The sequence below is a fragment of the Pleuronectes platessa genome, chromosome 6 (genome assembly GCF_947347685.1).
Source record: "Pleuronectes platessa chromosome 6, fPlePla1.1, whole genome shotgun sequence".
Lineage (NCBI taxonomy): Eukaryota > Metazoa > Chordata > Actinopteri > Pleuronectiformes > Pleuronectidae > Pleuronectes > Pleuronectes platessa.
The window spans coordinates 19289809-19316976 of NC_070631.1; the positions used below are offsets into that span (position 1 = coordinate 19289809).

General features: G+C 41.8%; 1 protein-coding gene across 3 annotated transcripts in view; it reads right to left on the reverse strand.

Annotated features, from left to right (window-relative positions):
• Positions 1-393: 393 nt before the first annotated feature.
• LOC128442667 (helicase ARIP4) overlaps positions 394-27168 on the reverse strand; it is a 66438-nt gene continuing 39663 nt past the window's right edge. For all 3 annotated transcript variants that reach the window (XM_053425222.1, XM_053425224.1, XM_053425223.1), the window contains 21 exons: positions 19652-19895; positions 17668-17801; positions 16629-16802; positions 13242-13462; positions 12802-12984; positions 12053-12186; positions 11124-11320; positions 10752-10955; positions 10513-10651; positions 10241-10418; positions 9452-9670; positions 8790-8908; positions 8530-8654; positions 7890-7989; positions 7565-7770; positions 6644-6819; positions 5789-5985; positions 5355-5554; positions 5123-5212; positions 4913-5008; positions 394-4427 (listed from right to left, as the gene is read on the reverse strand). In XM_053425222.1, the coding sequence (XP_053281197.1) occupies positions 3376-4427; positions 4913-5008; positions 5123-5212; positions 5355-5554; positions 5789-5985; positions 6644-6819; positions 7565-7770; positions 7890-7989; positions 8530-8654; positions 8790-8908; positions 9452-9670; positions 10241-10418; positions 10513-10651; positions 10752-10955; positions 11124-11320; positions 12053-12186; positions 12802-12984; positions 13242-13462; positions 16629-16802; positions 17668-17801; positions 19652-19895 (4388 nt within the window). In that variant the 3' untranslated portion in view covers positions 394-3375. The remainder of the gene's footprint in view (positions 4428-4912; positions 5009-5122; positions 5213-5354; positions 5555-5788; positions 5986-6643; positions 6820-7564; positions 7771-7889; positions 7990-8529; positions 8655-8789; positions 8909-9451; positions 9671-10240; positions 10419-10512; positions 10652-10751; positions 10956-11123; positions 11321-12052; positions 12187-12801; positions 12985-13241; positions 13463-16628; positions 16803-17667; positions 17802-19651; positions 19896-27168) is intronic.

Here is a 27168-nt window from a genome sequence, read left to right on the forward strand (position 1 = left end):
TTCAGGAAAATACAGTATTGTGTAGAGTACAGTGCATTCATATGCGATTGTTTATATTTGTATTTAAACCTGGGTTTGGTCTTACCATTTAAATCCTTTTAGAATCTGTAGCATTTCCTCCCTAATGTTTGATTTTTAAATAGTGTTTGCTTCAAATCAGTTTACCTCGAATTAATAACTTATTCATTAGTATCTTGTGTGAAGCCTTTTGTAACTGTAAAATATTCTTTATTACATTAATTATTGTCATATCACAGGAATGTGGTGGAGAACGTTATACTAGTGTCATGGTATTTTACGAGTGGTTCATTTTCTTGGAATAAGACCTTAAATGTGCTTAGTTTCCTGCTCAATCTGCTGATACTATTTATAAAGAAACAAGAAAAAGTGCTATTTAGAACATGTTTCTTTTATTTACAAACTTCCAAAAAACAAACACAAAAAAGGATCTAAAAGTAATCCAAGGTCATACACATTATCCATCGATAAACTACACAATAGGCTTTGACTAGAGCCAATCCTCAAAGTCAGCAGCTTTAATCTTCTCCTCGAATAAAATGGAATTCAGACAGTCGGCTCAACCAAATCGATTTGTATAAATAAATATGTAAATTCAAGTAGAAAGCTGTGAAATAAAAGAGCAGTTGAACTGCGCAGCAAAGGCTGAGCTGACAACAAAACAGTTCAACACTGAGGAAACTTGCTCATTTTCCATCATGATGACGACACAGATGGACATTTCTGATGATATGATGATGAACAACAAAAAAAGTAAAAGAAAAGAGAAGCACTTGATATCATTGTTTTTTTTTCAGGTTTTGAGTGATATGACTGCCTGTTTCTGACCCATTCCTTGTGAATTTGCTTCATTTACATGCAAACAAATGGCTCATATTATTCAGTTACAAATTCTAAGATACGTGTCCTGAATGCAGCTTGTGACGATGCAGGATGAAGGAATCAGAGCTGATCAATATATCCCCAATTATCAATATATCCCTAATGTCTTCTTTTAAAATATATAATCAACATCTGATCAGAGTTACTGTAAACATGATATTTACTCCATCTATCTTCAATATGTTGTTCCTGGATATTAATGTGCACACTAACAAACCAGTTCATTGGTCCACATGCAAGTTCTGCACAAGTTCACGTGTTGGGTCAGATTGGCAGATTGTACTTCCTAAAAAAAAACATTAACATAAAAAATAAAGCGTTTTTCATCTGCAGTAACACGAAAGTTACATGACTGTAAAAATGTTTATAAACAAAGAAAAGCAATAAGGACCAAAAAAAAACACATTTTACAAAAAATAAAAATGAATAAATACGCACCGTCATAAATAAATAAATTTGGTAAATTCAAACATCATAAAGAGAGAAAGAAAAAAGTATAATTTGTAGACTAACAGTTTCAATATGAGGAGCAAAATACATGGAAGAGAAATTACAATAAATGCTTAGTTTTTGCTCTGATGATGTTAAAGAGATTCGCTTTCCACAAAAGAGCAGTTTTTTTTTTTTAAAGCTCTTCCTGCAGCCGTTTCGGAGGAGAAGAGTTTCTATTCGAGGACAGTGATCCAACGATTGATGTGATCAGAGTGGATAATTTGGAACAGCTGAACGGTGGCGTGTGGTTAATCTGAAGAGGAACTTGGTCACGTGATGATGAAGCTTGTCCCAGCGTTGGACAAGTCCACAGACGTGTACAGATTTGTGTCTCTTTTTACAGTGCAGTGCAGTGTACAGTGTTTCCTGCAGGGTCCTAATGAGAGAGATGTATATGTACGTGTCGATTGTGGGTGTGAGGATGCTATAGTAGAGAGAGAGAGCGTGCTGCTGTCGTGGATTTTAAGGAGTAAACAGCGTAATTTGGTCTCATAAGACAAAGTCCTCTTCGATGGAGGCCGACGATGTGCTTGTGCATTTCTCGTTTTTTTGGCAAAGCTACACCATCTCTCAAAAAGAACAAAAAAATGAGTTTGGTTTTACACTGACCTCTGGTGACAAAATATGAGACAGATAGAGCAGAGCAAAGATGGAATCCGTGTCAGTACGAGTCACCAAACCAAGTAACACAAGTTTCTATTCACTTAATTTTCTTTTTAAAACCATTCCTTTTGTCACCCTTAACAACAAAACACACAAATACAGACTAAGGAACAACACAGGCGAACAACAAAACTCGGGAGTTTGCGAGCTCAATTCCTCCGGGGTTTGTACAAATACATATATAGGCTTGAGTGAGTGTTTTGCATCGTTTTTCGCTAGGCTACAGTAAGACTGTGGGCGAGATTCAGAGAGCCGCGGCGACTGTCTGTCTCTCTTTGCCTCTCCTCTCTCTCACAGTTCACATTCAGAAAGATGGAGGCAAAAAGGCATTTTCTGTTGGTTGTTTCTCCGCTACGAGGAGGACACCTCACTACAACACAGTTTTTTTTTTACTTTTCACCTGGTTGTTTTTAGGCAATCATCTAAAAAAATCAAAGATCACATAAATAGAAAATACACACGCAAAGAAAAACCTGATGCCTAAATAGGAGTTTTTTTCAAAAAGGCCTGGTTTAAAGGCATCTCATTAAGTATACATTCTTTCATTAGAGTTTGAAAGTTTCAACAGACCTTAAAATGCTTCTTCAATAATTCAAGTAGTAAAACACCGTCAACCATCCTGGCAGTGAATTATTACCATCATTTAAAACTTCTGTTTGATCTTTTAACCTCTATCATTTGAAGAAATATTCAGTAGCAATATTTGACATGTGACAAACAACACATCAGTATTGATATTTAACAGACGTAACTACCAGCTGACTTTATCATCACAACTTTTTTTATAAGCAATTCCATCCTAACATCATCATTTAATTAGCTGAGTAAAGCAAAAGAGTCATGACATTGATAAAGCTGCAGAACTAGAATCTCAAAAGTCAACAGGACAACTAGTGGCCCTTTGTGGTCACTGCAGGCCCACAATCAGCAGTTCTAAGTCCAGTGATCAGTATCTCAATGCCAGTTTTGAACAAAAAAAACTTGGAAGCCCTAAGTCTTCGGATTTTCTTTTTTCTTCCTCCCTCTGGAGCTTTTTTTTCTTCCTCAGATTTCATCTTGTGTTATTCAGCATCAAAGTTTGTTGCTCTGTCTCTAGTCTGTGTTCAATCTCTGCTCGGACAGTTTTTCAAAGGCAGAACAGACTCGTTAGCAGGGGCTCAGTTGTCATCACATATTGGCGTTCCATTTTTTTTTCTCCATTTCCACACAGCCTCGGCCACAGGCTCTTCGAAGCCTGTATCCTGGCACAGAGGATATCATCCTATTGTGATGATTTTTCAATCGGATCAAGGTTTCTCAAACAAGCACATCATTCATCTGTCACTGTCCCCTGACCTCAATTACATCATCATCGTCATCATCTGAGCAGCTGGTGCTGCTAGCATTCCCACCATTCATCAGAACTGGACCCCGGTGGCCCTCAAACCGTGCTGAGGGGGAGAAGGAGGAAGGGGAGGATGAGGAGGAGCTGGAGGCAGCAGTGGGAGGATACTGGGAAAGGAAGCTGGCTCCAGCAGGGCCAGGAGTGGCGGCTGGTCCTGGAAGCCCACCAGGGAGCATGGACCCTGTGTAGAGGCTGGCCAGAGACTGATTGTAAGAGAGAGGGAAGCCTGGGGCGAGCATCCCAGCCATGCCCGCCATGCTGGGGTTCAGCATGAATGGCGGCAGGGCACCTGGAACCAAACTGGCAGCGTTAACTGATGATGAAGAGGAGACGGCAGTAGCTGTTGTTGTCGACAAGGAGGTGGAGGAAGAGCAGGCTCCGCCCAAGCCAAACAGATCTGCGTACATGTAACTGGGGTCTCCCAGTTGAGTGTGGGGGGGCTGGAAGTAAGGCGAACCAGCCCCAACAAAGAGCGGGTGCCCCAGTGAACCACTCAACATGGCAGGGTTGAGGCCGACTGGAGGGAGGCCATAGCCCCCAGTGAAGGGGAAGCCTTGTGAGGCCAGAGAGGCTGAGGAGTGCTTGGCAGCAGACGGCTGCTTGCTGGGCTGCTCAACCGAAGGTGGGGTGGAGGCTTTGCGCTTGGAGCATGTTCTCATGTCTTGGGCGGCGGTTGTGTCAATGCTGAGCTGCACTGCATTGGTCACAGAGGCATCATGGTGGCTCATAGTTCCACTGGGTAAACTGCTCCTACTGCTGCCATTGGTCTGAGGCCGTTTGGTGGAAGGCAGGTTGTTTGGGTTGCTCACAGCCGCCATCTCTGGCCCCGCTGTGGCTCCTGTGTAGCGTTGCAGCTCGTTGATGATCTCTGGGCAATCAGGTGAAAGAGGGCGGGGCACAGGCTTGGAGGGTACCTCTTGCCTAATGTCAGGTGACTGACAACTGTCACTACCATTCTTTGAAACCTTGTCTGGTGGGGCCTGCAAGTCTGAGAAGAAGAGATTAGATTTAGGGAAAAAGTTTAACTCTTCACATACACATACTTTATTTTAATAATTTAGTGTCAATTATATTTTATAGGTCCAGTGTCAGATTTAGGTGAAACAGATCTATCAGCAGAAATTGGATATAAAATTATCCTAGTGATGTTTTCACTAGTAATTTGTATCTAAAATGTACGAATTGTGGTTTCCTTTACCCTTAAATGGGCACTTCGTATTTAAAACACTTTATATTTACTCTACAGAGGCTGCCATGTTTTTTACAGTAGTCCAAACAAAACAAAAACTAAACATCTTTAGAGTTTTTATAAAAACTGAAGGTTACCACAGGTTTTCTTTCCTGTTTGAAAGGGGAGGGTTCATCTGCAACATACAACTTCACCACAAGATAAATTCTACATACTGAACCTTTAAATCTGTGTGTCTATCAAGTACTCTACACATTTAGCAGTGCTCATTTCTGGTAAATTACCTTCCGGTGGTGCTGTTGTACTCTCCTCTACAGACTTGGCTTTATTAGCTGCTCTGATGGCAAAGATTCGACCATCAGATGTCCTGATGTAAGTCCCTAAAACAGGAAATGATCAATTAAAAACAGATCATTATATGTAAAAAAAAATTTCAACAGTTAATGATTATTCTGACAAGTATAATTTACTAACAGTGTGGAGGGATAGATTACCTTTAGTGCCCCTGATGATGTGGATGCTCTCTCCAGCTGGGATTCTGGCCTGAACATCTGCTGAACTGTTGGTGCCTGGAATCACTATGTCTAAAAATTAAAATAACATTTGAGATGAGTAAATACAAACATTTCCTTATCAAATATCATAAAGAAAGTTCAAAAGGATGAGTGGTATGTGGGGGAAGTAAGAAGCAGAGCAAATTGTACAGAGCATGTAAAGTTTTGATACCATTAGTGGTGACCATCTTCTGTACAAAGACCCCGGCTTTTTCCAGGCATTTCACTGAGAATCCTCCCAGGTTGGTTTTGGATGAATCGTTGCCTGTGTCAGAGCCTCCAGACGACTGGCGGGGCATCATGGGAACCGGGGTTGACTGGACTGGCCGGACACTGGCCACTGGCTTCTCCTCGGTTCGAGGGGGAGGACGCCTGAGCAGAAAGTTAGGAATAGTGTTCATTGTTAAACAAGGAATAGGGTTTATTTTTATTTGAGCTCCTGGATTGAAATGAAAATCTGCATTAAAAAACGTAAAAAAAAGGTTAAATTCTAAATCTTTAAATACATACTTGCATACGTTTCATTTTAAGTCACTTGTACTCATCACTAAAAAGCTATTTTTCCCTTTAGTTTAAATGGCAGTAATGAGGCTTTGAGTCACTGACCAGTTTCTCTGGCTGAAGGCGGGGATGTTGCTGAGGCTCTGGTCACTGGCGGGGTAGTAGTGAGCGTAGGAGGGGCGGGTGTACGGCACTGAGGCCCTCTTCTCGTCTTCATAACCCTTCTTAGCAGCCGACTTCTCGGCCTTGCTCAGCTTCAGCTCCCTGCGGTCTATCAGCAGGGACTCATGGGGGAATGGTTGCTGAAAGGGTGGATGAAAAAGAGATTTGAGATATGCATCATTCATTTATGTCTCTCTATGAGGTTGTTTAAAAGTGAAGTTTATCTAATTCAAAATGCCAACATCTAAGTAATATTGAGGCTCCATCACACAGAGATTTGTTGCAACAGTCTGCAGCAGTTTAAAAAATGCCAAAAAAAAGCCAGGGGGAAAAACGCATGGTCTACTTTGTGCATGTGTGCATAAACAGGCGATCAAATGTAAATAAAGATAAATAAAGACAATTTTTTTATGAGCATGGGGGAAAAGCCATTAAAAAGCAGAGGTTTGGGGTTCATGGCACACAGAAAAATAGGACATAGCATGGTGAATACCACCATGTCTTCAGCGAGCTGTGCTTTTAGTTGAGCAGGTTTTAGTTTGACTTGACTCAAGGGCTCTTTGAATAATAGGGCGACCTTGAAAAATCCAGATACTAATGCTATGAATGATATTAATCTTCCGTCTGTATTTGCCATTTCCTGTCTTTCCAGGCATCTCTGGTGCAGCCTTCTCTACACAAATTGACACATAATAAAATTCGTTGTCTGCCTTCCAAGATCATGATAAAGAATTTAAAATGTGTAGACTGGTTGACAAAAACAACTCCCCAAAGCATCACTCTCCTCTGTTCATCTACCTTGGTGATTAGGTGAGGATAGCGGTGTAGCGCCTTTCTGAGGACCGGCTCCATATTGTCCTGGGGCTGCAGCGAGACCTGGTCAGGGTCCGGCTCCTCCTCCACGAAGTGAAGAAGAGACTCCACCTCCCTCCTGGTGAAGTTCAGCACAGGGTTCAGGTCGTCCACCACCCGGTCTGATGAAGAAACAAGAGGAAAAAGAGAAAGAGTTGAGTGGACCAGGATGGTAGGACAGTGAGGAGCACATGAACAAAAAGAGAGCAAACAGGAAAAGGCGGATTAACACAGCTCTCCAAAATATCAGCGGTCCAAGCTTACAACAAACACTTGAGACAGTTTACTCTGTCAGACTCTTGGGAAGAGAGCTCTAGTTTCAACACAAAGCTGATGATTTAGTTTTGGACGGGTAGAGACTGGACTGTAGTTTTCATTGTCATCGTCCATCCGTGTAGATTTCAATGCTGACAACTCCATCTGATGCCACACTGACATAAGAGATCTCTAACTTGGTGTGTGCCGCACTGTTTGCCACATGCTCACTGTTACGGTACATTGTGCTCGTGCTATGGTTCATAACATTTTGACTGTCTATGCAGACAGTAGTTCCAGCTACAGCTGTGGCAGAAATGCAGTTGTTTTTCTCATGTGAGAACTCATCTTTCAATCTTTAGTCTGTAAACCAGTCACTTGGAGTCACTGTTAAGTGAGCGTGACCCTCGAGTTCGTGCACGTACACCCTAGATACAGCCATAGATTGAATTAATTCTATGGGAAACACTGCTTTTTTTCATTGATTATTTTACTATTTTAATGTACCAAAATGTGTATTTTAGCATTATGAGAGATTATTTGAGTTATTTGACTGTAATGTTTCCACGTTCATATTAAAAGGCAATGAATGGATCCCTGCCACCAGCTCACCGGACATCCCCTGCTTGGAGATCTGGCGGTCGTAGATCTTCTTCTCCAGCGTAAAGTCGCACACAAGTCGGTAGATGTGACACGGCTTCTTCTGACCGTAGCGGTAGACACGGCACACGGCCTGGGCGTCATGGCAGGGGTTCCAGGAGGCGTCAAACACCACCACGCGGTTCGCCCCAATCAGATTTACTCCCAGACAACCAGCCCTGAGGAACAAAGAGGTCAGGTCGTGTTTATTAAAGCAGCTAAATGTTACATTCGTAAGCTCGATATTTCAAAGTTATTTTCTACCATTAATATTTTGGATGCTGAGTTGACTTGTTACCTGGTTGACAGCAGGAAAACCCACACGGAGGTGTTGGATGGTTCGTTGAACTGGTTTATCAATCTCTCTCTCTCTGAGGCCGTCGTACTTCCATCCAGTCCTTCAAGACAACACACACCAATGCAGAGTTACAACAAGGTTTTCAGCAGCTTTGCACACATTGATATATTATATTTTGCGCTTTTTATCTCTTTTCTTTAAAGAATGGTTTTCAGAGCGATTCTTGATACATCTAAAAAACACAAACAGCAACTCTACAACAGCTGTGAAGTCCTTTCTGGGCCTGTGGAGAACCATTAACCAAAGTCTGGATGATATTGAGAAAGACCAGCAGGTGGCAGCACTCATTGTGAGTCAATGGGAGGAGAAGCAGCAGAAAACCAAGTTACTGCCACCACCACAGTCATTAGTGTGTAATATTATGCACCGTGAGCAGAAAACTAGTTTTTATTTCTTTAATATGCTAATGAAGACAACAAGGTCAACAATATTCAACCTAATGTGTCACTGTATGTGTCACTTGTGTTTGTGCATAACAACTTTTGAAACTGACTTGTCCTCCAGATATATTCAGCTTACTTACTCATTCAAATACCAGGCTAGAAAACACATCTGTCAATCATTTGAAATGACCACTTACTGTAGTAGTTGAGGTTGCGGACCCAATTCGGATTGGGTTTCTCCCTGTTGGACGTGTTGGGCGAGTGAGGCACCGGCCTCTTTGCCAAGAAATCCTCAATCACCGTGAGCGTGGACAAACTCTGACTGCAGGAGAAGGATAGGAGAGTTCAGAGTAGATAACAGGCTGGAATTTAAATGTAATGCGAAGTAGAATTCAACCTAATCATGTTATAAAGCTGAGCGAAGCTGCCACAGGGAAAATCTTGTCTGAACTCTTACCTGAAGACGAGCATTTTGTCTCCCGTCCTGACGCTCTCCTCTATCAGGTGGAACAGCATCACCATCTTTGCCGAGTTCTCCAGGATGCCAGGTTCGTAGTCACACATGATTTCCTTCGCCTGGCCACATGAAAAGAGAGATGATTCAAAGTCCCGTCCCTTTTAAACATTTGTTTCAAATTCATAGCTCAGCTGTTTACGTAGAAGTTGTTCTCATCCATGCAACTAAAGCTGACCATAAAGATGTGAGGTTACATTATAAGCAATGACAACCAATTTTAACAAATATTTATTTAAAACTGGAAATGTATTACACTTTGTTTAAAATGACTTTTAATTTACTTTTTTAGTTTTAATGTAAGTTTCTTGCTTTCTTCTCAAAGCACTTTGTAAACTTTATAAAAAGTGCTATACAAAAAGTGTGTAATTAATGTTTGTTGCCAGATAAATACACAAACATACGTAAAAAAGAAGGTTTAGGAAAGCATATGAATAAAATTACACAATTAAATTGATACCAGAGTTACATTTGGAAATTGAGAGAAAGTATCATTAATAAAATAACTTTTCTGTTCACAGCTAAACTTGTAAAGGTTGGAAAACCTGCCATTTGTCCTCAAAGATTTGCGCTGCAGTGATAAAAGTGCTCCTCTTTGAACGTACCCATTCGTAAGTGATGACCTGATTGGCTTTCTCCTGCAGCTGGGTGAGACTCAGTCCGCCTGGGGGGTTAGGATTCTCCAGCGGCTTGGGCTTCTGATTGGGAGCGGACGGACACCGGGTGTGTCCTGTGGAGGTCATGTCATCCAGGTCCAAATCCTGGTCACTCGCCAGGTTTTCCTTCTGTAAGGCCTCGTGCAGCACGTCTGGATGGTTCCAAATCTGATGAATGACAGGAGACCAGCTTTTTAGCAACACTTAATCATCACATTTATTAAAAAATTTTGTAAGGCAAACTGAAATTGCCAGGAAAGTTTGTTAGCTCTCTTTGTCTAAAAAAAGTATATAATCCATAGTATAGCAGTGTTTCATTGATAAGTACATGATTCAGACCCAAACGATGTGTCTAATGACCAAGGTTTAGGCAGTAAGAGACATGTTTTAGGAGGAGGAATAAGAAAGAGGGATCTTGTCGAGTTTGCTTAGTTTGTGGCTTTTAACAAAAATGAACAAGTTTAGGGAAATTGCTAAGATTTACATTGAATGCCAAATGCTTTTTATTTCTGATACTATCTGATTCAGAGGTTGAAAGATTTTAGTTTATATAAACCCTCAGGTTCTAGGGTCGCTTTCAAACACCGCCTAGGTTTTAAAGTGTGTTTTTTTTAAAATATTTTGGAGATAGAACAGATCCAAATTTTGAAGAAAAAAAACTACCATACATATCAAATAATCATCTTTTTGTGTCCATGTTGAGTTCACAGATCTCTGCACACATGCCCTGTTCCTCACCTTGCAGCAGACACAGAAAGCCTTCAGTGGGTTGAGGCTGAGCCAGCCGGAGTTTCCTGCCTCCCTGAAGCGGGTCATGAACTCTGTGTAGAGCGCCCTCTGCAGGGGAGACAGACGCACCAGGATGACATGCTCCTCCTTAGAGTGCAGCTGGTCCTTCAGGACATCATGGCCTCGTCTGGAATGAAGACAGGTGTCAGTAGATGTATAAGATGTTTAAGGAGGTTGAGTTTTACTTACTGGACTGCAGGTTTGTAAAAGCACCATCTCACCTCTGTACAAAGCCCTCGAGCAGGCTGTGCAGCACATGGCTCCTGTGCCTCATGAACTGAACGTCCTGAGGTGTGCTGTCCACACACTGCCCGTTCACAATAGGACGCTCAAACATGTTACTGAACTCCTGGCGTGTACCTGAAATACATACAGAGCGTTAAAAACTGTATTCAGTCTTTTGATCACGAAAAGTGCTAAAATTTAGGAAGTGAAGTACATTACAGATCTTGCCCTTTACCTAGGAAGTCGGGTCGGACAAAATCCACCATGCACCAGTACTCAATCAGGTTGTTCTGCAGTGGGTATCCGGTCAGGACCACGCGGCGTCGAGTTCGGATGTTCTTCAGAGCCTGGGATGTGCTGGCGTGGTAGTTCTTGATGCGGTGGCCTTCGTCACAGATCACCACATCTGGACCAGGTCGGGCTAAAGCTCTCTCGATACCTGGAGGAAGACGAGAGATAAAAATGTTTACCACTTTGATTAATGTGAAGATTTTAACACATTTCTTGCCCTTCTCTATGTTTTCATTTCCTTTGTCTATTCCCTCCTTCTTCCTCTGCTCCAAACCTCTATCATCCTTGTCTTCTTCTTTACCCCACTCTTTCTCACCTTTGAGCAGTTCCTGCTGCCTGTCCTCTTCGTCCAGGTCAACAACTACGGGTCCAGTAGTTTTCTTGGTCTTTTTCTTCCTCCCGGCCGCGATACTCTTCTTCATCGACAGTAGGCGGTACATCTCATAGCCCATCAGCAGCACTCCTCCGTCCTTTGCCCAGTCCTCTACCACTTTGGCTCTGGCAGCTGTGTTCCTGGGCAGCACAAGAACAGATACATTCTTCTTATGTCTCTCTTAACTGAGAAAATGTTATATATTTAAGCTTCTTTTTCATATTTCACATGACCTTTCTTTTGAATCTCTCAAATCATTTGCCCCATTTGCACAAAAAGAAAAACAACCTCTCTCCCTCTTTGTGCTGTGGCGAGCACGTTGTGCCCCAAAGCTATACAAATAAATTCGTAAATTTTACAAAGAAAATAATACTTATTCAAAATGCAATGATATAATAATACAACTCTGTAGCAATGCAAAAAGTATTCTTGGAGCGTTTTTTTCTTCTCAGTAATTTGAAGCATCTTCAAGCTAGACTAGAAGAATTTGTCACAATCATTGATTTGTAAACAATGATTCTAATAAATGACTAATAACTTGAAAAACCAATGGCAAATGAGTAGAGTGTGAAGAGTAGGATTTTTTAACAATCACGGTGGCGAGATACGAAGAAATGAGGTCAGTGTGTCATTTCTAGACAAGACTGTTTCATTGAATTCCACACTCATCTTGCAGCATTCCTTCATTCTTTACGCCCTAAGCCCAAACACACGCGCAAAGCATGAGAATCAGCGAATCTTTCTGGCAGAGGCAGCTGTTGTGAAAGAGGATGAAGGCGAGGTAGAGGAGAGGAAGAGCCAGATGGGGATAAAGTGAAAAGGAAGTTCAAAAGGTCCGCAGCTGAAAAAAAGCTCTTGTTCCTCTTACTCACTTGTGTTCGTCATTCAGGATGTGAACCTTAAAGGTGCGAGGTGTCACCAGTGCCGGGTCGGTATCTGGAGGCAACGCCTCCGGGGGCGGGTCCCATGTGTTGAACTCTGACAGCCAATTCTGCAACGTGTTCACCTGACAGAGAGAAGTAAGTGGGAGATCTTAGGCTTGGGCTGACATGATGAACTGACCAGAATATTTTACACTTTAAGCCATAGTCACATGTCTATTCACTTATTGATGCACTGTGATTCACTACCATAAATTTAAGACTAGTCGGCAAGATGTAGCGTTTCACAGACTACTCGACAATAAAAAAAATTGTCAACATCGTTGTGGACTAGTTCATAATCTGTGGATTAAGCAAAGTGCAGTAATGAAGCAGTCTAAAGCTACACCCGCTCACAGCTTACACTAGCAATAGCTAAGTTAGTGAGGAGAAGCGCCAAAAGGGCGAGTAAAGAAGACGTTAATGGGAGAAATCTCTAAATGTCAAATCGCCGACCAGCTGCCACCTATCGCTCTCTCACAAATTGACATTAATTGATTGACTAGTTGACAATTCTTTACGGAATGGTTGACAACTACAAAAATACAATAGCTGTGAATGCCCTCACACAAAGTCGAGCATATTGTGCCCAAACCCCCAGAAAATCTGTGCTTCATATTCCCACAGTGAGCTCAACATGTGCCTATAGCTTCAGTCCTTCACGCATCCTCTCATTCCAACAGTAAACCATAGATGCTTACAGGTACGATGGCGAGCACGGTGTGGACCCGGGTGTGTCTGAACAGGACGTCGATGCAGGAGATGACTTCCAGGGTTTTGCCCAGGCCCATGCTGTGAGCGAGGATACAGCCGAATCCACTGCTGCTGCTGAAACGCTCCACCGACTCCACCAGGTTGTCGTACAGGAAGCGGACTCCGCCGATCTGAGGAGAAGCGACGGCAAGAGAGGAGATGGAGGATGAAACGGTGGGATGAAGAGGGAGGGGGAAAAAAGAGAAGGAAGATGGCGGAACAAGAAGAAAGAAGAAAAGAGGGCAAAACAAAGTTAAATGACAATGTAGGAGGAGGATTGTTGGAAAGGGAGGACAGATGGAAATTGTGTGAAAAGTCAGAGGTATTTTCTCATTAAAACTGAACGAAAAGTTTGGCTTGTTTAGGTATTTTGGAGCAGTCATAATACCTGGTGAGGTTTGACTGCTCGTGCCAGTTGAGTCGACAGGAAAATGTCTGTCTCTGACTCCGGGTGGTTCAGGTTCACCAACACCCTGCCCTGCTCGTCGGGTTGGTTCAGGCCGTCGTTGGTGTGCAAGCCGCTGGGCTCGCTCTCTTCTTCCTCGTTGGTGGACTCGTAGCTGATGTGGACGATGGTGTCCTCATCGTCCGAGCTCAGATCAATAGCATCTGCACAGAGGAGGCAAGAGATGAGGGTTGATTAGGACAGCGGAGGTAAAATATTAAAGGTTTTATAAAAAATCCCTTGTAAACGGTTTTTTAGACAGCTATGGTCAGAAAATAAATTTGTCTAAATTTAGTCTGCAGACGTCAGAAAGGCAACCGCTGGGTTTGTAGTAATTTTTGAAGGATACAGCCTTTTTCCAAACTTTCATTTTTTCTCTGGGGATAATTCATGGATCTTGCTGATATTCATATTCTAAAAGTTTGAGCAATATGGTGCAGTTAGATCAAATGTACTGGGAACATTGGGCCATGGCATCGGTATGGGCTCCACTGCTGGGATCTAGTTCTTGTTTCTTTTTGGTTATTCTTTAAATAAAGATGTAAAGTCTTATCCTGTGTGATGCTGTTTTTTTTTTATGTGCGCTGGACCATATGCTTTTCAAATGAACGCGCTGTGGATCCTCCACACTTAACACTTAGACTTTATCAACAAAATGGTGGACTGACATGAAATACAGATGCAGCTCTTCTTCCTATACATTTTATAGGCAAGTGATGCAGGGCTCCTTCACAAGCACTTAGGCGGCGTTACTTAAGTCGCGGACGTCACAAAGCGTGCGTGTGAAGCAGAGAGGCCGAAATCCATATCTGATACAAAGGATTTGAACGTCAGTGGTTTCAAGTGGGAAAAGTTACACAAGCTGGCAAACAGCGAGGGCATGATGGGAGGAGTGTGTGTCAGCATGTTAGTGTGAGGGGGGGCGGGGGGAGAGAGAGACGGAGAGAGAGAGCTTATATAACTGCAGTGAATGCCTGGTTATACAAGTAGGATTAGAGTGGAGGGGGAGACTGGTTATGCAACCCCAACTATGTCACTGTGCCACTGTGGTGTATGCGGGTGTGTTGGTTATGTGTGTGTGAGAGTGTGTGTGTGTGTGTTCTGGCTCATTACCAGGATTAGCCAGCTTTATTGCTCCACAGACCCACTCTGATCTGCCCCACAGACGCTCGCTCTCCTTTCATCTCTCTTCCTCTCTCCATGCTTTTTTCTCTCTCGCTCATTTGCTTTTGTTTTTCCCAGCTCCCAAATCTACATATTATCTCTCTTTGTTCATCTTCGTTCATTGACTCATCCCGTCAGTCTCTCTCAGTCTACTCCCCTACTCATTTATGTGTGTGTATGTTGGGCATCTGCGTGTGTGCACTCAGGCAATAAGGGAACGGTACATGCTGTACCCTGTGAAGGTTTTAAATATTCTGATGCACATGGCAGCTAATCTGCAAAAACTCCAACACATGCACACAGTGCGTAGGGAGACTTTAAGCTTTTAGTAATTGGGTGCACATGTTTCCAAAAAGTCAGTTCACTGCTGAAAGTATTTAAGGATCTGCATGTTATGCATGTGGAGGGAACACACAGCGTCATTTATATTGTCTGATCTGACACAGCAGGAAGTCATGCAATGAGTCTATCAAATCTGCAGTGTTGACTAGCGTTTTGATAGCGCTGTCTTTGTGGCCAAAGTTTTTATATCATCACCAACATTAATTTCATTTAATCATCCTTGTGTCTACTGTTCTGAGAAGACAGCGGGAACGCAGATATCTGTTGTGCTGCGGTTTTGGAGAAAAAACCTCAGTCAAATTGATGTTTGGTTTAATTTTTTCTTCATCCACTGATTTTTTTCAAAAAATTCAATCTAATTCAGTCTTTGGTCTTTTAATGAGCCGAATTTTTCAGACCTGTGGGCCCAGAAAGAAATGTGAAACAGAGTGTGTAATTTAATAAATGCATGGCTGTCATGAGGCGATTAAGTGCTGCTTTGCTAAATCTCAAAGAGACTGATGCTTAAGAGATGTGAGTTTTCCACTCGATACAGGAAAACTACTTAAAAAGTGTGAGTGATGTTTCCCGTTGATCATCATTCCCTCTGTGAACCCCTGGGCAAAGAATTCGACTTTAAACTTCACCTGTGGTATATCTGCTATCTACCCCTGAAGCCCTTAAATATTGGCCAGAGTCTAATTCGTCTTCAAATGATAGCGGATTGGCTTTTAGATGAGGTTCAGGTTAGCTTTTAAAAAGCAAAATAAAAATGTTTATCTCATAATTGTATAATTGTACATTGTGCAACCCCTTTGTTTAAACTCAAACAAAGGGGTTGTCCCATGGGACAATTGATAATTCTACCAAAAACCTAAATTTCACCTCACTTCAGGAATGTTCTGTTAAAAGCACTGTTGTTTAGGAGCAGAAACATTTGATTGAATGCCCAGAAGCTGTTTCTGTTCTGTCCTGTGAAAACCTCTCATGGTCTTTGAAGGTCTGAACGTCTGTTGGACTGTTACTTGGCTGAAAAACACTTGAACTATCCTTTTGTTTCTAAACCTGAAACCAAAACACTTCAACTTCCTGTGGCCAATAACGGACTAACTCTACTTTGCACAATCCATTCTCGAGGGTATTGCACAATCCTGTACCTGCCGTTTATAATATTTTTTACATTTAATTTGTATATACTTTTTTTTAATATGAACACTTGCCCGAACACACCACAGAAAATGAATTGTAAACCTACTTGGCATAAACCAGATTCTGAAAACCTCCCAACGCCTGGCGTCTCTAAAGAAAACTCTTCACATGTTGCACCAGAGCTCATGCTGTGCTGATAAGAGGTGTGATGTACTAGCATGTAGATTTCTTTAGGCTTTGCCCTGCTATGCAGACAGCTTAGAACATACATACTGGATGATAAATAGACTTCACAGCTCCGTGTCCCTATCTGCTTTCATGACCTCCCACAGCGGCCGTACTTACTGGCCCACTTGCATATTCAAATAAAGGTTAGAGGGCAATCTGGGCGAGAGACCTGCAGTGTGAAGGGCACAGCTCCGGCTCCTTCCCTCATCACTACTGTTTATACTTGAACAAATACAGCTTGGTTAACAAACAAAGGGGGATCTGCTATAATTTTGAAATTTGGGGGAAATATAAAGGGCCTGAGGCAGGACCTCAACTTTCTGAACAGTGTCAAATAAATAAAGAATCATCCTTTCAGATTATCATTCTTGAAGTTCAGCCACACCCTGATTTTATGAAGTATCTCTACACACATGACAATTGGGTTATACAAATGCTTGAAGGAAGCTGCCTGTTTGTTTGTCTCACCTGTCTTGTGTCTGTGCTCTCTGGTCATGGAGTCATGTGCGCGAGTCTTGCTGTCCTCCTCGCTGATGCCAGTGTTGCTGGAGTCCAGGCAGATCAGTGCCTGTGCGGCGGACTTCACGTCTTGCTTGGATACGGTTGATGCCGATGCTGAGGACACGTGCTTGGCTACATCCCCTGGAGAGATGGAGAGTAACGGAATGCAGCATTAGCAGAGAGTAACCTGACCGTCACAGGACATTTGACAATGAATGACCACGTACTGAAGTGTGATAAGATATATGATATGTGATATTATAAAAGACAATTCAGAAGCTGGATAAAACCTACTCCTAAGATTAAAGGGATAGTTCAACCAAAAATTATATTGGAGGGGTGGGTGAAGCGTTTGAGTCGACAAAACACTTCTGGAGTTTCAGAGCGAGACATTGTAGCAACCAAATCAAATTCAACTGAAGATATTAGGGACTTATCTTCAGATGCAAAAAAACAACTGAAAAAAATCCATAACATGCCTCCATACTGCTCGTGTGGTGTCATCCAAGTGTCCGCCAGCCAGACATTCATATTCGACTCGAAACGGGGTAATTTACACCTTGTTTTAAGCCTAGCGGACGTTAGCATTTCTGACCGTCCATGAAGGCACCTCGTCAGAAGTTATCAGAGGACATTTAGGGGTTTAATTGGATGAAACCACAGGAGCAATATGGAGAAAAGTCCCTTATATCTTCAGTTGTATTGGATTCGGCTGCTAAACTGTTTAACCCTGAAGAACCGTTTGTGGAAAGAAACACTTCACCCATCCCTCCATCAGCATAGGTGTGAGTAGATATTGAGTGAATTATCTATTTTGATGAACTATCCCTTTGGAGCAACTTGTTCGATAGGTGATTTTGTGGTTTGTACTTTGCTAACAGTTAGGATTGGGAATTTAGGATGCAGGACATAAAAAAGAAAAGTTAAGGGCTTTGTATCGAATCGTCCAGTGGCTGCCGTCAGTATTTATGTACGTATTTTTGTGGATTAGGATTTTCACTCTCACCAGTTGTGTATTCAGGCAGCAGCGGTAAGGGGAAATCCGGTTTTCTCTTGTGGTCCAAACGCCGCCTTCTGTCCAGCTCCTCATGCTGGACAGCTTTGGTTACAGCCTCCAATTGATGCTCCCTTAGTAACTTCCTACAAAATAATAAAATATGGTTTCATTAACTGTCCCAGGATCTGTGTTAAAGGTTAGGGAGACGCATGGTTTCCATTGAAAAGACAAATTAATATGATGACGACGACCATGTCATATCGAACAGTGCATTCTTTACAACTGTGTTGATAACTACAGGGAATCAGAGAATGAAATATCTGTGCAATTTGAAAGATGTGAGTCATGTGAACCTGCAGAATAATCACTAAAGCTCCTAGGACCTACCAGTCACTTTTAGCCAAGTGTAGGTTTGATGGCACATTTACTCTTTCAGAATCAGGACTCTTGTCTGTTAAGAAGCTGTTTTCAGCTTAATGAAAAAATGTAAAAGCTGGAAAAGTAAAACATCCTCTTTGTTGACTACCTGCACTTGGACCAAAATGCTAATAACATTAGCAATTAGCTGAAGCAAAAACAGTTAGCTTTGTAGTTGCAAAAATGTATGGGTGACAGTTTAATACTATATCAAAATGAATGTACTTGTTCTAAGCTACTTTAGTTAGGTCACATTGACCGATCTTCACAAAAGATCGGTCAATGTGGTCAATCGGTTCATCCTTCGCCAAAGGAGACGATGTTGTCATATCTCCAGTGTGCATTGTCCTATCACCACTAAACTTCTGTCTTATGATCAGAGTCCAAGCCTGAACAGCTCTCTGTGTCAATATTTCCTCAGGGTCATAGTGCCACCTACTGGTCAGTGTGAAAATGTAGTTGTTGTTCCATTGAACAGATATATTAGTCTGTATGTAATAATACAGATGGCGCCACCTATTGGCAACATGAAATAAGCTTTGTTTTACAACTATCATTCAATTTACATACAATTTTCAAAGTGTGATGTGCAGTTGATAGCGTTGACCGTAATGAGCAATTAGCTGGCAAGAATCAACATCACGTGACGGACGCAGTAAGAGAGGTGGTTATCCTTGCCGCAGTGCGCAGTGCTCATGCAACGCTTCAAAATGTATGTGCTCGGGCCAGTTCAGTGCTGCTTTGCAGTCCTAGTTTTAGTTTTAGTAGGCTATGCCGCCATCATTTTGAGAGGTGGATGGTTTCATTAGAGAAAGGGTTTAGACAAAGAAATCACTAATAGTTATAGAACCTTGTATCTCATTTTTACACTTACAGACACAAATAGTAAAATATTTTATCATCAACAGAGCCGGAGCTTGCAACGCTGACACACATGTTTGATATTATTCTTAAGACGCTGTTATGTAAAAGCAACAGCATAGTTGAGGTTGAGCAACAGTACATCATGGCTGTTGTCAGCCGGAGGACCGAGGCAGCAGACGAGGCACATGTGTAATGACTGACAGATCTTAGAAGGAATTGGCCTGTCCTCAACTTATTCGTCATAAAATGATCCAGCTAACAGTGGGTGTTGTTAAAGATAAAATATGTGGTCACTTGGCTGAGTGAATTTTACCGTAGCAGTAACATACTCAGGGGATTGTGTAATAATCCTACTGATCTCAAGGTTGACTGCTTACTACTTGTCAGGCAAAAGTCAGACACATTTTTGGAAAGTTTTTGAAGTAAGTTGAAACTCAGTCTTTATGTTAACCCATACAAATGTTATTAGATTTTTCTGGCCCAGTAAGCGGATAAACATTTAAATACTTAAATTGTTTCATACACACTAAAAATATAGTTCTGACGACATGTCACAGTAACAACCAGACAGGGAATCTTTTCCAATGATGTATATTGAAGTCAACATCTAACGCTGACAATGGTGGGCTAATGGTTAAATTTTAACTCATCGTTTAAAGGTCTCTGACTAGCACAACCGTTAGAGCTGAAGTGAGGATGTCGAGTTCAGTACCTGATGTTGCGTCTCATGTGCGCCGGTTTGGAACTTCTTTTCTTGGTTCCCATCAGGGCGAGGGGAGGGGAGGGGCTTTGGCTAGCCGGCCTGGATCGGGGTCTGGATGCTGGCTGGTATGGGGGAGGATGGGCTTGCGCCTCCCCCAAAGGTGAGGTAGATGGGGGAGGAGTGCACTGCCACACAGTTGGGTCGCCTCCCTGAGCCTCATTCTCTGAGCTGAAGGGGGCGCTGTGGGACTGGTCTGTCAGAGGAAGAGAAGAAATAAGGGTTACTACCTCCATCCATGTCCGGTTGTTGGTTTGTAAGAAAGGTTACACAAAAACAAGTGAGCTGATTTCCAAAAAGACCCAATAGCTGTGTGACTTATATAACAGGGTGTATTTTACCCCCCCAACCCAACCCCAAAAAATCTGAAGTGCCACATCCAGAACAACCCCCTACTATTTAAGGCTGGGTGGGTGAGTATAGTTGTGCCATTTGATTGATGATGAGCACACCTCAGGCCATCCACTGCCACTGAGAACTGATGAACTTCAAGTCACACACCTATAAACTACACCCGTGAGTAATAAATCATATAATACAATCATTAGGTGGTGGTGAACACATGTGCAGTTCCTCCCAACCAATCAAGCAACCAGTCTGACTGGATCAGCACTGTGTTATTTTTCACTGTTCACACTTTTGTCCCTTTGTGGTGCATATGAGACACAACAGTCTCTCTCTCTCTCTTGTTTACTGTGCCTGAAATGGAAACTTCCATTAAACTTGTTCAGCGCATTCCATTGCTGTTGTCAGCTGCAGCCTGTGAGTGAGCATTAATGTTTTCACATTGATTTAAATCACAATTAACAAAACTGAATTTTTAAAACCATACTCCTCTTCATCATCAACCTAAGCCAAAGTATAAAGTAATGAATTGCACCTATAACTCTGATCTTTTGTCTTTTTTCTGATCTTTAAAATTCTCTTTCTTCCACCCTCAATCAGCCTGGATTTCACTTACACCTTCTTCGTCCTCTGTCATCCTTCTCCTCCTCCTCTCAGTGTTTCTGCCAGAGACACACTGAACTAGATCTGAGGCTTATGTAAGAGCTGGATCATAAATATGGACGGCTTACGAAACACAAGACAGGACTCAAACACGACGCAGACACACATGCATGCACACACACATTCCAAAGGGACAAATGTTGACAGAAGAACATAGATCAACATATACTTAACTAACACACAGAGAAATATGTCGGCTGGTCCAGCAGCAAAAAATCTGCCTGGCATGACTGGACAAACAAGGACACGCTGCCAACACGCTTTTCAATTTCACGAACGTTACAAAACATGGCCAGGCTAGTGATGCCACATTATCGGAATGTGCACATGCATGCACAGAGACACACATCTACAACAATGGCAATTGTTTCTTAAGGCTACAGGTTCCAGATGGGCCCACAATTCTCTTTGGCTTGTAATGTGAAGCTGCTGCTTTAAAACAGGCCAATTTGTTTTGTTAGTTGTGAAGTGTGTGCAGCACTGTAATGCCTTTCCTCTGTTAAGCCTTTATTCTCCGGCTACCTTCGCTGTTCTTCTTCCAAGTATTTCAATCAAAAAGCAGGAAACATTAAACACGGCCTATGCAACAAGTGCCACAGACTTAAACTGTGTCTAGATCAGCAAATGAAAAAGTGGACACAAGGTAAATACTTTGTAGCCAATCAGTGAGAGATTAGATTCAAGTGATTTTATATGTAGTATCACTGATTTATTTTAATCATTCACTCTATAACAGCATCCAACCCTTGTTTTTTTGTCCCCCACCTCCCTACAACTTACAGAACAGTTATATAACGATTCCGGAAATTCACGGAGACTAAACGCAAACACACACTCTGAATAGAGACAGTGGGACTAGACAGGAAGAGGGGAGAGAGATGAAAGTGAAGTCATTTACAGAGAGAGATAGATAGCATAACATAACCTTTCGAAATAAATCACTTAACCCTTCGTGACATAGGTTCAGTCCTGTACTTAAATGAACCTACTGCACCTCTACATACTGGGCTGAGAAACTGATAATGCAACCAAGTGTCTTGACAAAATGCTGAATCATCAGCAGTCAGCGAGTGTCACAGAGTAAACAGCCCCCACAGTGAATTTTCTGAGCCATTAATTTGTTCTCTTACACACCCCCTGTGGGTCCAAGACTTCTACTCCTCACATGAGGAACACAGAATGTACGAAGACATATATGTGAATCCAGAGAATCTGTTGCCACTGGGAACACAATCATAGGGTGTCTCGGAGAGGTGGGGGTGTGTAGCGGTGGGGAAATGTTCCGTAACCACAAGGTTATATAACAACCAAGTATATATTACATGTTTATATAAGACTCTGCTGAAGAACGCAACACTGCAATGGCATTTTGGGTGTGTATGAATGTGTGTGTGCGTGCATATGCATGTTACAAAATGGTTTGCATTCTCTCCAGTTCGTCAGTCTTGTTCAGTGAGGAAGACTGAGGAAAAATGTAAAACTCAGCACTACTGGAGAAGTGTTTCCACAAACTGAGGGTACACAGTAAATGCGGTGTGTGACTGCATCTGGGTCTCGGCTGTGAAAAAACTGAAGAGTTGGTGATACAGTGTTTTCACCCCACAGTGGTGAAAACAGCCTGCATGGAATATCCTTTTCTTGTAAGTGCTCAGTAGTTACTTTCCATAGAAAAACTAAACTGTTTCTGGAACAGATGGTTCAATGTCTGCCCTCAAGCTCAAAACACAGTCAAGGTTCTTATCTGTAAAGTCATCCAATAACATTTCCCTCAGCTTCTTTATTAGTTATACGGACTGTTACAAGACTGACAAGGACTTCTGGGTATCCAATTTGGTCTTTTATAGCAATTACTGCAACGTTAGCCTGTCCAGGAGAGTGATAACTGATTCATGGTGTGATATGAAGTCTCACTGGATACGTAACTGCTGCATCAAAAAAAGTTAAAACTAAGGCCACATTTCTATTCACAATTTGGTCACTCATCAAGCTGGGGTGAAACCCTGGGGATGTGTGGATGTAATAAAACTTTACAACACATTAATCACAATAAAGAAGGTAGGTTGGTTATTAGTCAAAGGAAGTCACTGTTTGCATGTCATACCCATATACTATAAAAGATGGACGACATGACGGCTCCACAAAAGAGAAGGCAGCCCCCTACTGGCGGGCTGCCTTCACAGACCCTACCTTTTGTATCCAAGCTAATGGGATGTGGACCAAAATAAAAAGCCTAAATGTATTTTCTCAAAGATGATTTCTGTATTTTTGGCTATAAAAAGCAGTGAACTGCCATGATTGACAGCTGAAACTGTAGCCTGTAATGGTAGGACATTGCTGCGGTAGCTCCATACACTGGTCGCTACCGTGCGGAATTCATGTCCGCAACAAACAGATTTATAGTGTGAGGAAGTGGAGATGCCTCGTCTATCTTTATATTCAGTCTGTGGTCCTGCCCAGAAACCAATCAGGTCACAACAAGAGAAAATATTCAAAATGGACGCTTCAAGAATGAGTTAAGTGTACGTTTCACCTGCTGTCAATTGCTATCATAATAAAATCTATCGCATCTGTCAAGAAGCTGAGCTTCACAGAAGTAATCTCCAACTTTAAGCAGTTGACATGTTTGTTTGAGACTTTACAGAGTGAGGGTACAATAGTTGTTTCTGTCTGGTTGAAGCCAGGCACATGAGTGGGGTTTGTTTCATGATGAAACCCAAAATACAGGCAGGCATCCGAAATCTTACTAAATGTCAGAAAAAATGTGGCTTGTGCTTCATGGTTGGAGAATTAAAGATTTGTTTTTCTCTACACAACCTAATACCTGCATGACATTTATGTCCATCCATTAATCATGATCTCAGACAGCCGAGGCCAAACAGGGACGCACTGACACAGAAAACATGAGATAAGGTAAGTCTCTAAACAGTGTGACCTACATACAGGTTCTGTTTTGTCCCTTAACCTGACAGACATACTTCTGAACTAAGGAGCCACAGTTTTCGTGTGTGTTTCTCCCGTCTGGCTCCCTGTAAAGGCAAACCCTTCTAGCTCGTCTTCACTGTGGATCACTGACCTCCAAGCCCTGAAATAATAAAGTGAATGCATAAATAAAACTGGCCGTTAGTCTGTGTCATGCCCTCCTGTCCTCATAATGCCACTTACGTAAGCAGATTAGAGATGACGCAGATATTTACTTCAGCATGACGTTGAATCCACCCACACACACACACACACAGTGTGCATATCCAACACAGATGGGGATTCCAGTAGGTAGCCAGGAAATGTCGGGATAAAGAGATCACTTCGCAACAGCACGGAAATTATAAAAAAAAATATTGTTTCATTCAGAAATCACCCGGGACTCTCATCTAGACGCTTCTAGGAAGGAAAATTAATCAATTTTAGACTCTTTCCTCTCGGAACCATAAATATAACCATTCTCTTCTTATTATTCAACATGTTTGAAACGTTAAAGGTGAATTGTGTAACTCCAGCTCTGTTAAACAAGAGTTGGTCACATAAGAGGTTTGAAACCACAGTTCCTGATAAAATAATCAGTGAACAATGAGCCTATGAATTTCCTCTTATGTCAATAGGATACGCAGATTTCTCAAAAGAAAGAAGGTAGTGAGAGTTTATTTTGAAATATAAAAATCGGATAAAAAAGTAAAAAGGTTTAAATATATAATATGTTAGAATTAAAACACAAAACAAAAATGCGGGTAAAGTAAGGGGAGGAAATTCGATTTGTCAAATCCTTAACAAGTTTTTCAATGGGGGATTTTTGGAGCAACATAACCGCTTGTTTATCTACAAATTAAATTATAGATGTGTGGAAATCGGTTCCTACTGATTTGACTCCTTTTAAACAACTCTCTTTCTTGGTTAAAATTAGAAGCCTCGGCTTTGGGAATTCCCAACAGGCAGAGATTTACAGTTTCGGACAAATCTTATCTGATCTCGTCCTCCTCTTTGTCCCCACAGCAGTTCCTTCCTCCATCCAGCTCTTCTTTGATTTTTTCATTTCCACCTCTACTCTCTATTTATCTCTAAATTACCCTTGTAACGTCTGCCTGTCTTCTTGCTCCTCTGCTTTTGTAAAATTATGTCTCATCTCTCAAATTATTTTCTTAATTTAAGATCTTCATAATTACATTTTCTTTTTATTTAGTTTTTTATTAAAAGGTTTACTGTTTAAAAATACCAAGCCTTGATTAGATAACGTTTTCATAATGGTTTGTTTTCCCTATACAGTATGCCTTCATTTTCAAGTAAACCTACTTATAATGCAATTATGAACATATAATGCTCATATGGGAAAACAAAAAGGAGCAAAATCAAAAAGGATGTGGTGATATACTTGGACTGTAAATGAAACTTAACTACGGCTTGTGGCCAAACTGTTTATATGATCACCTTCATATTGACTTGGGAATTCTTGACGCGTCCAAGAGACTGACAGACAAACACTCTAACGAGGCAAATACATCACCACACACTTAGCTTGGCTAAACGACTTGTAGGTAAAATATTCCAGCAAATTAAAACGTTACAGAGATGTCAGAGAACTGATTTGATATGAGGAAACAGCAGCTTTGGTGTCGAAATGTGAGGAGGGAGGTCACAATGTCACCACGACTGAAATGGAGACACAATGGTTACTGATCAATGTGACTGCTGGTCAGTGGATTCTGTCGAGCATCGAGGTCAAACCATGCAACACACATTTTGTTCTATTTCCACACTCGCACTCACTCACTCACTCAGACAGAGTTGCTTTCTAACAGACAGGCCACCGACGCCAGGGCTGGTTGGGCGCTTATGTAACTGCCGCCTCTGGCGGTTATACAACCAGAATGCTCACAAGAACCTCACGTCCTGTATGTGTGCACACATACACACGCACGCACACACAAAGAGTCATAGAGCACACTCGTGAGAGCAGGCACACCCAGATTAACATGGTGATGTATTAAGAACATGAAGAGCTTGAGAAGCACAAAGTTAGATGCTGTAATTAGTGAGTCTGGCCCGGGTGCATACAAGCAGGTTTATGGTAATAAAGGTGGACAGACTAACTAACTAATTAACTACTGATTGCGTTGTTGGACTTCAGAGAGTCACAGAATATTGGATAATTCTCATCGATATCTATTATATTATTATTGAGAGGACTTCAGGAGAGTCCAATTGAGACAGAAATACCTGATATGAAAATTAAACCATGAACATGTGTTGGAAAATCCTCTCAGAAAATATGATTGGTGAGCAGGAGATACAAACATTTTAAACAATGATAAACCAATGAGAATCATCTTTTACATTGCTCTCTGTTTAAAATCGTATTCATACAATTTTAAGTATTATGAAATCCAAATACGATCTTCCCAAATTCTGAATTAACTTCAGGAACATGAAACATGACTTAGTGTGTTGAATAACAACATATCTGACTAATGTAATGTAACATGGGGATTTGCCAATCAGGTGAATAAATAGGATATGAATGCCTGTCACATCTGATAGAGCGGACCAGCATTCTCCTACTGTGTTATTTACACTGTGATTAATGGTGAGAACAGTGGAAATTGAGAGGAGATCCCAATGATCCTCTCAAGCTGGTTTTCTAAGATCGACTGAATGGACTGAACCAAAGATCACGCGTAAAGATAAGGGAAGTGGGTCTAAACGAGAGGCCTGATACTTAGACACTTCAACACCTTTTTCTTCCTCTCAGTCGTGAGGAAAAAAACCACCAGCACAATCAAAGAGAGACAAAGGAAAAGAAAATCACAAAACCAAAGAAGAAATACTTGTGGAGAGGCAGCCGTGGTCTCCTTCCAAACACGAACCAAGATCTAACTGGGTTACATAACTCTCATAACTGAGAAACACTTAATCGTGACTGTAGTTGTCAAGAAAACAGACTCTCTCACACACACCTTATATAACAGACTGCCCTGAATAGGTTATTAAGGCTGCTTTATAAGAGCGAGACAGGTGAGTTATAAAATCCCCTGCTGGTTGTGCATGTGAGAGAGAGAGAGAGAGAGATAGAGAGATGGATTCATGCTGTAGTAAATAACTGCATCATCTGTAATCTGCTTACGTAGGTGGCATTCAGAGGACAGGAGGGCACGACACAGACTAGCGGCCTATTCATTTATGCATTCTGTTTTATTTTTTGTGGGGGAAGCCAGACAGGAGAAACACTAACACATGTGTGTGGGGGTAAATGACAAAACATGTGGCGAAAGGACGAGAGGGTGGCAAAGAGCCAGGAGTGGAGGGGTGAGGTGAGGAACAACGACCTGTTAGTAGGCCAGTGTGTCACTGCTGCTGAGGAGGAAGAGGGCAGATAAGAGGAGAGGGGTCACACACACACACACACTCATCACTGAGCTGGTCCGACTTCGGCGTGTTACGTAAACCCCTTATTGACAAAAGAAAGCAGCTTTTCT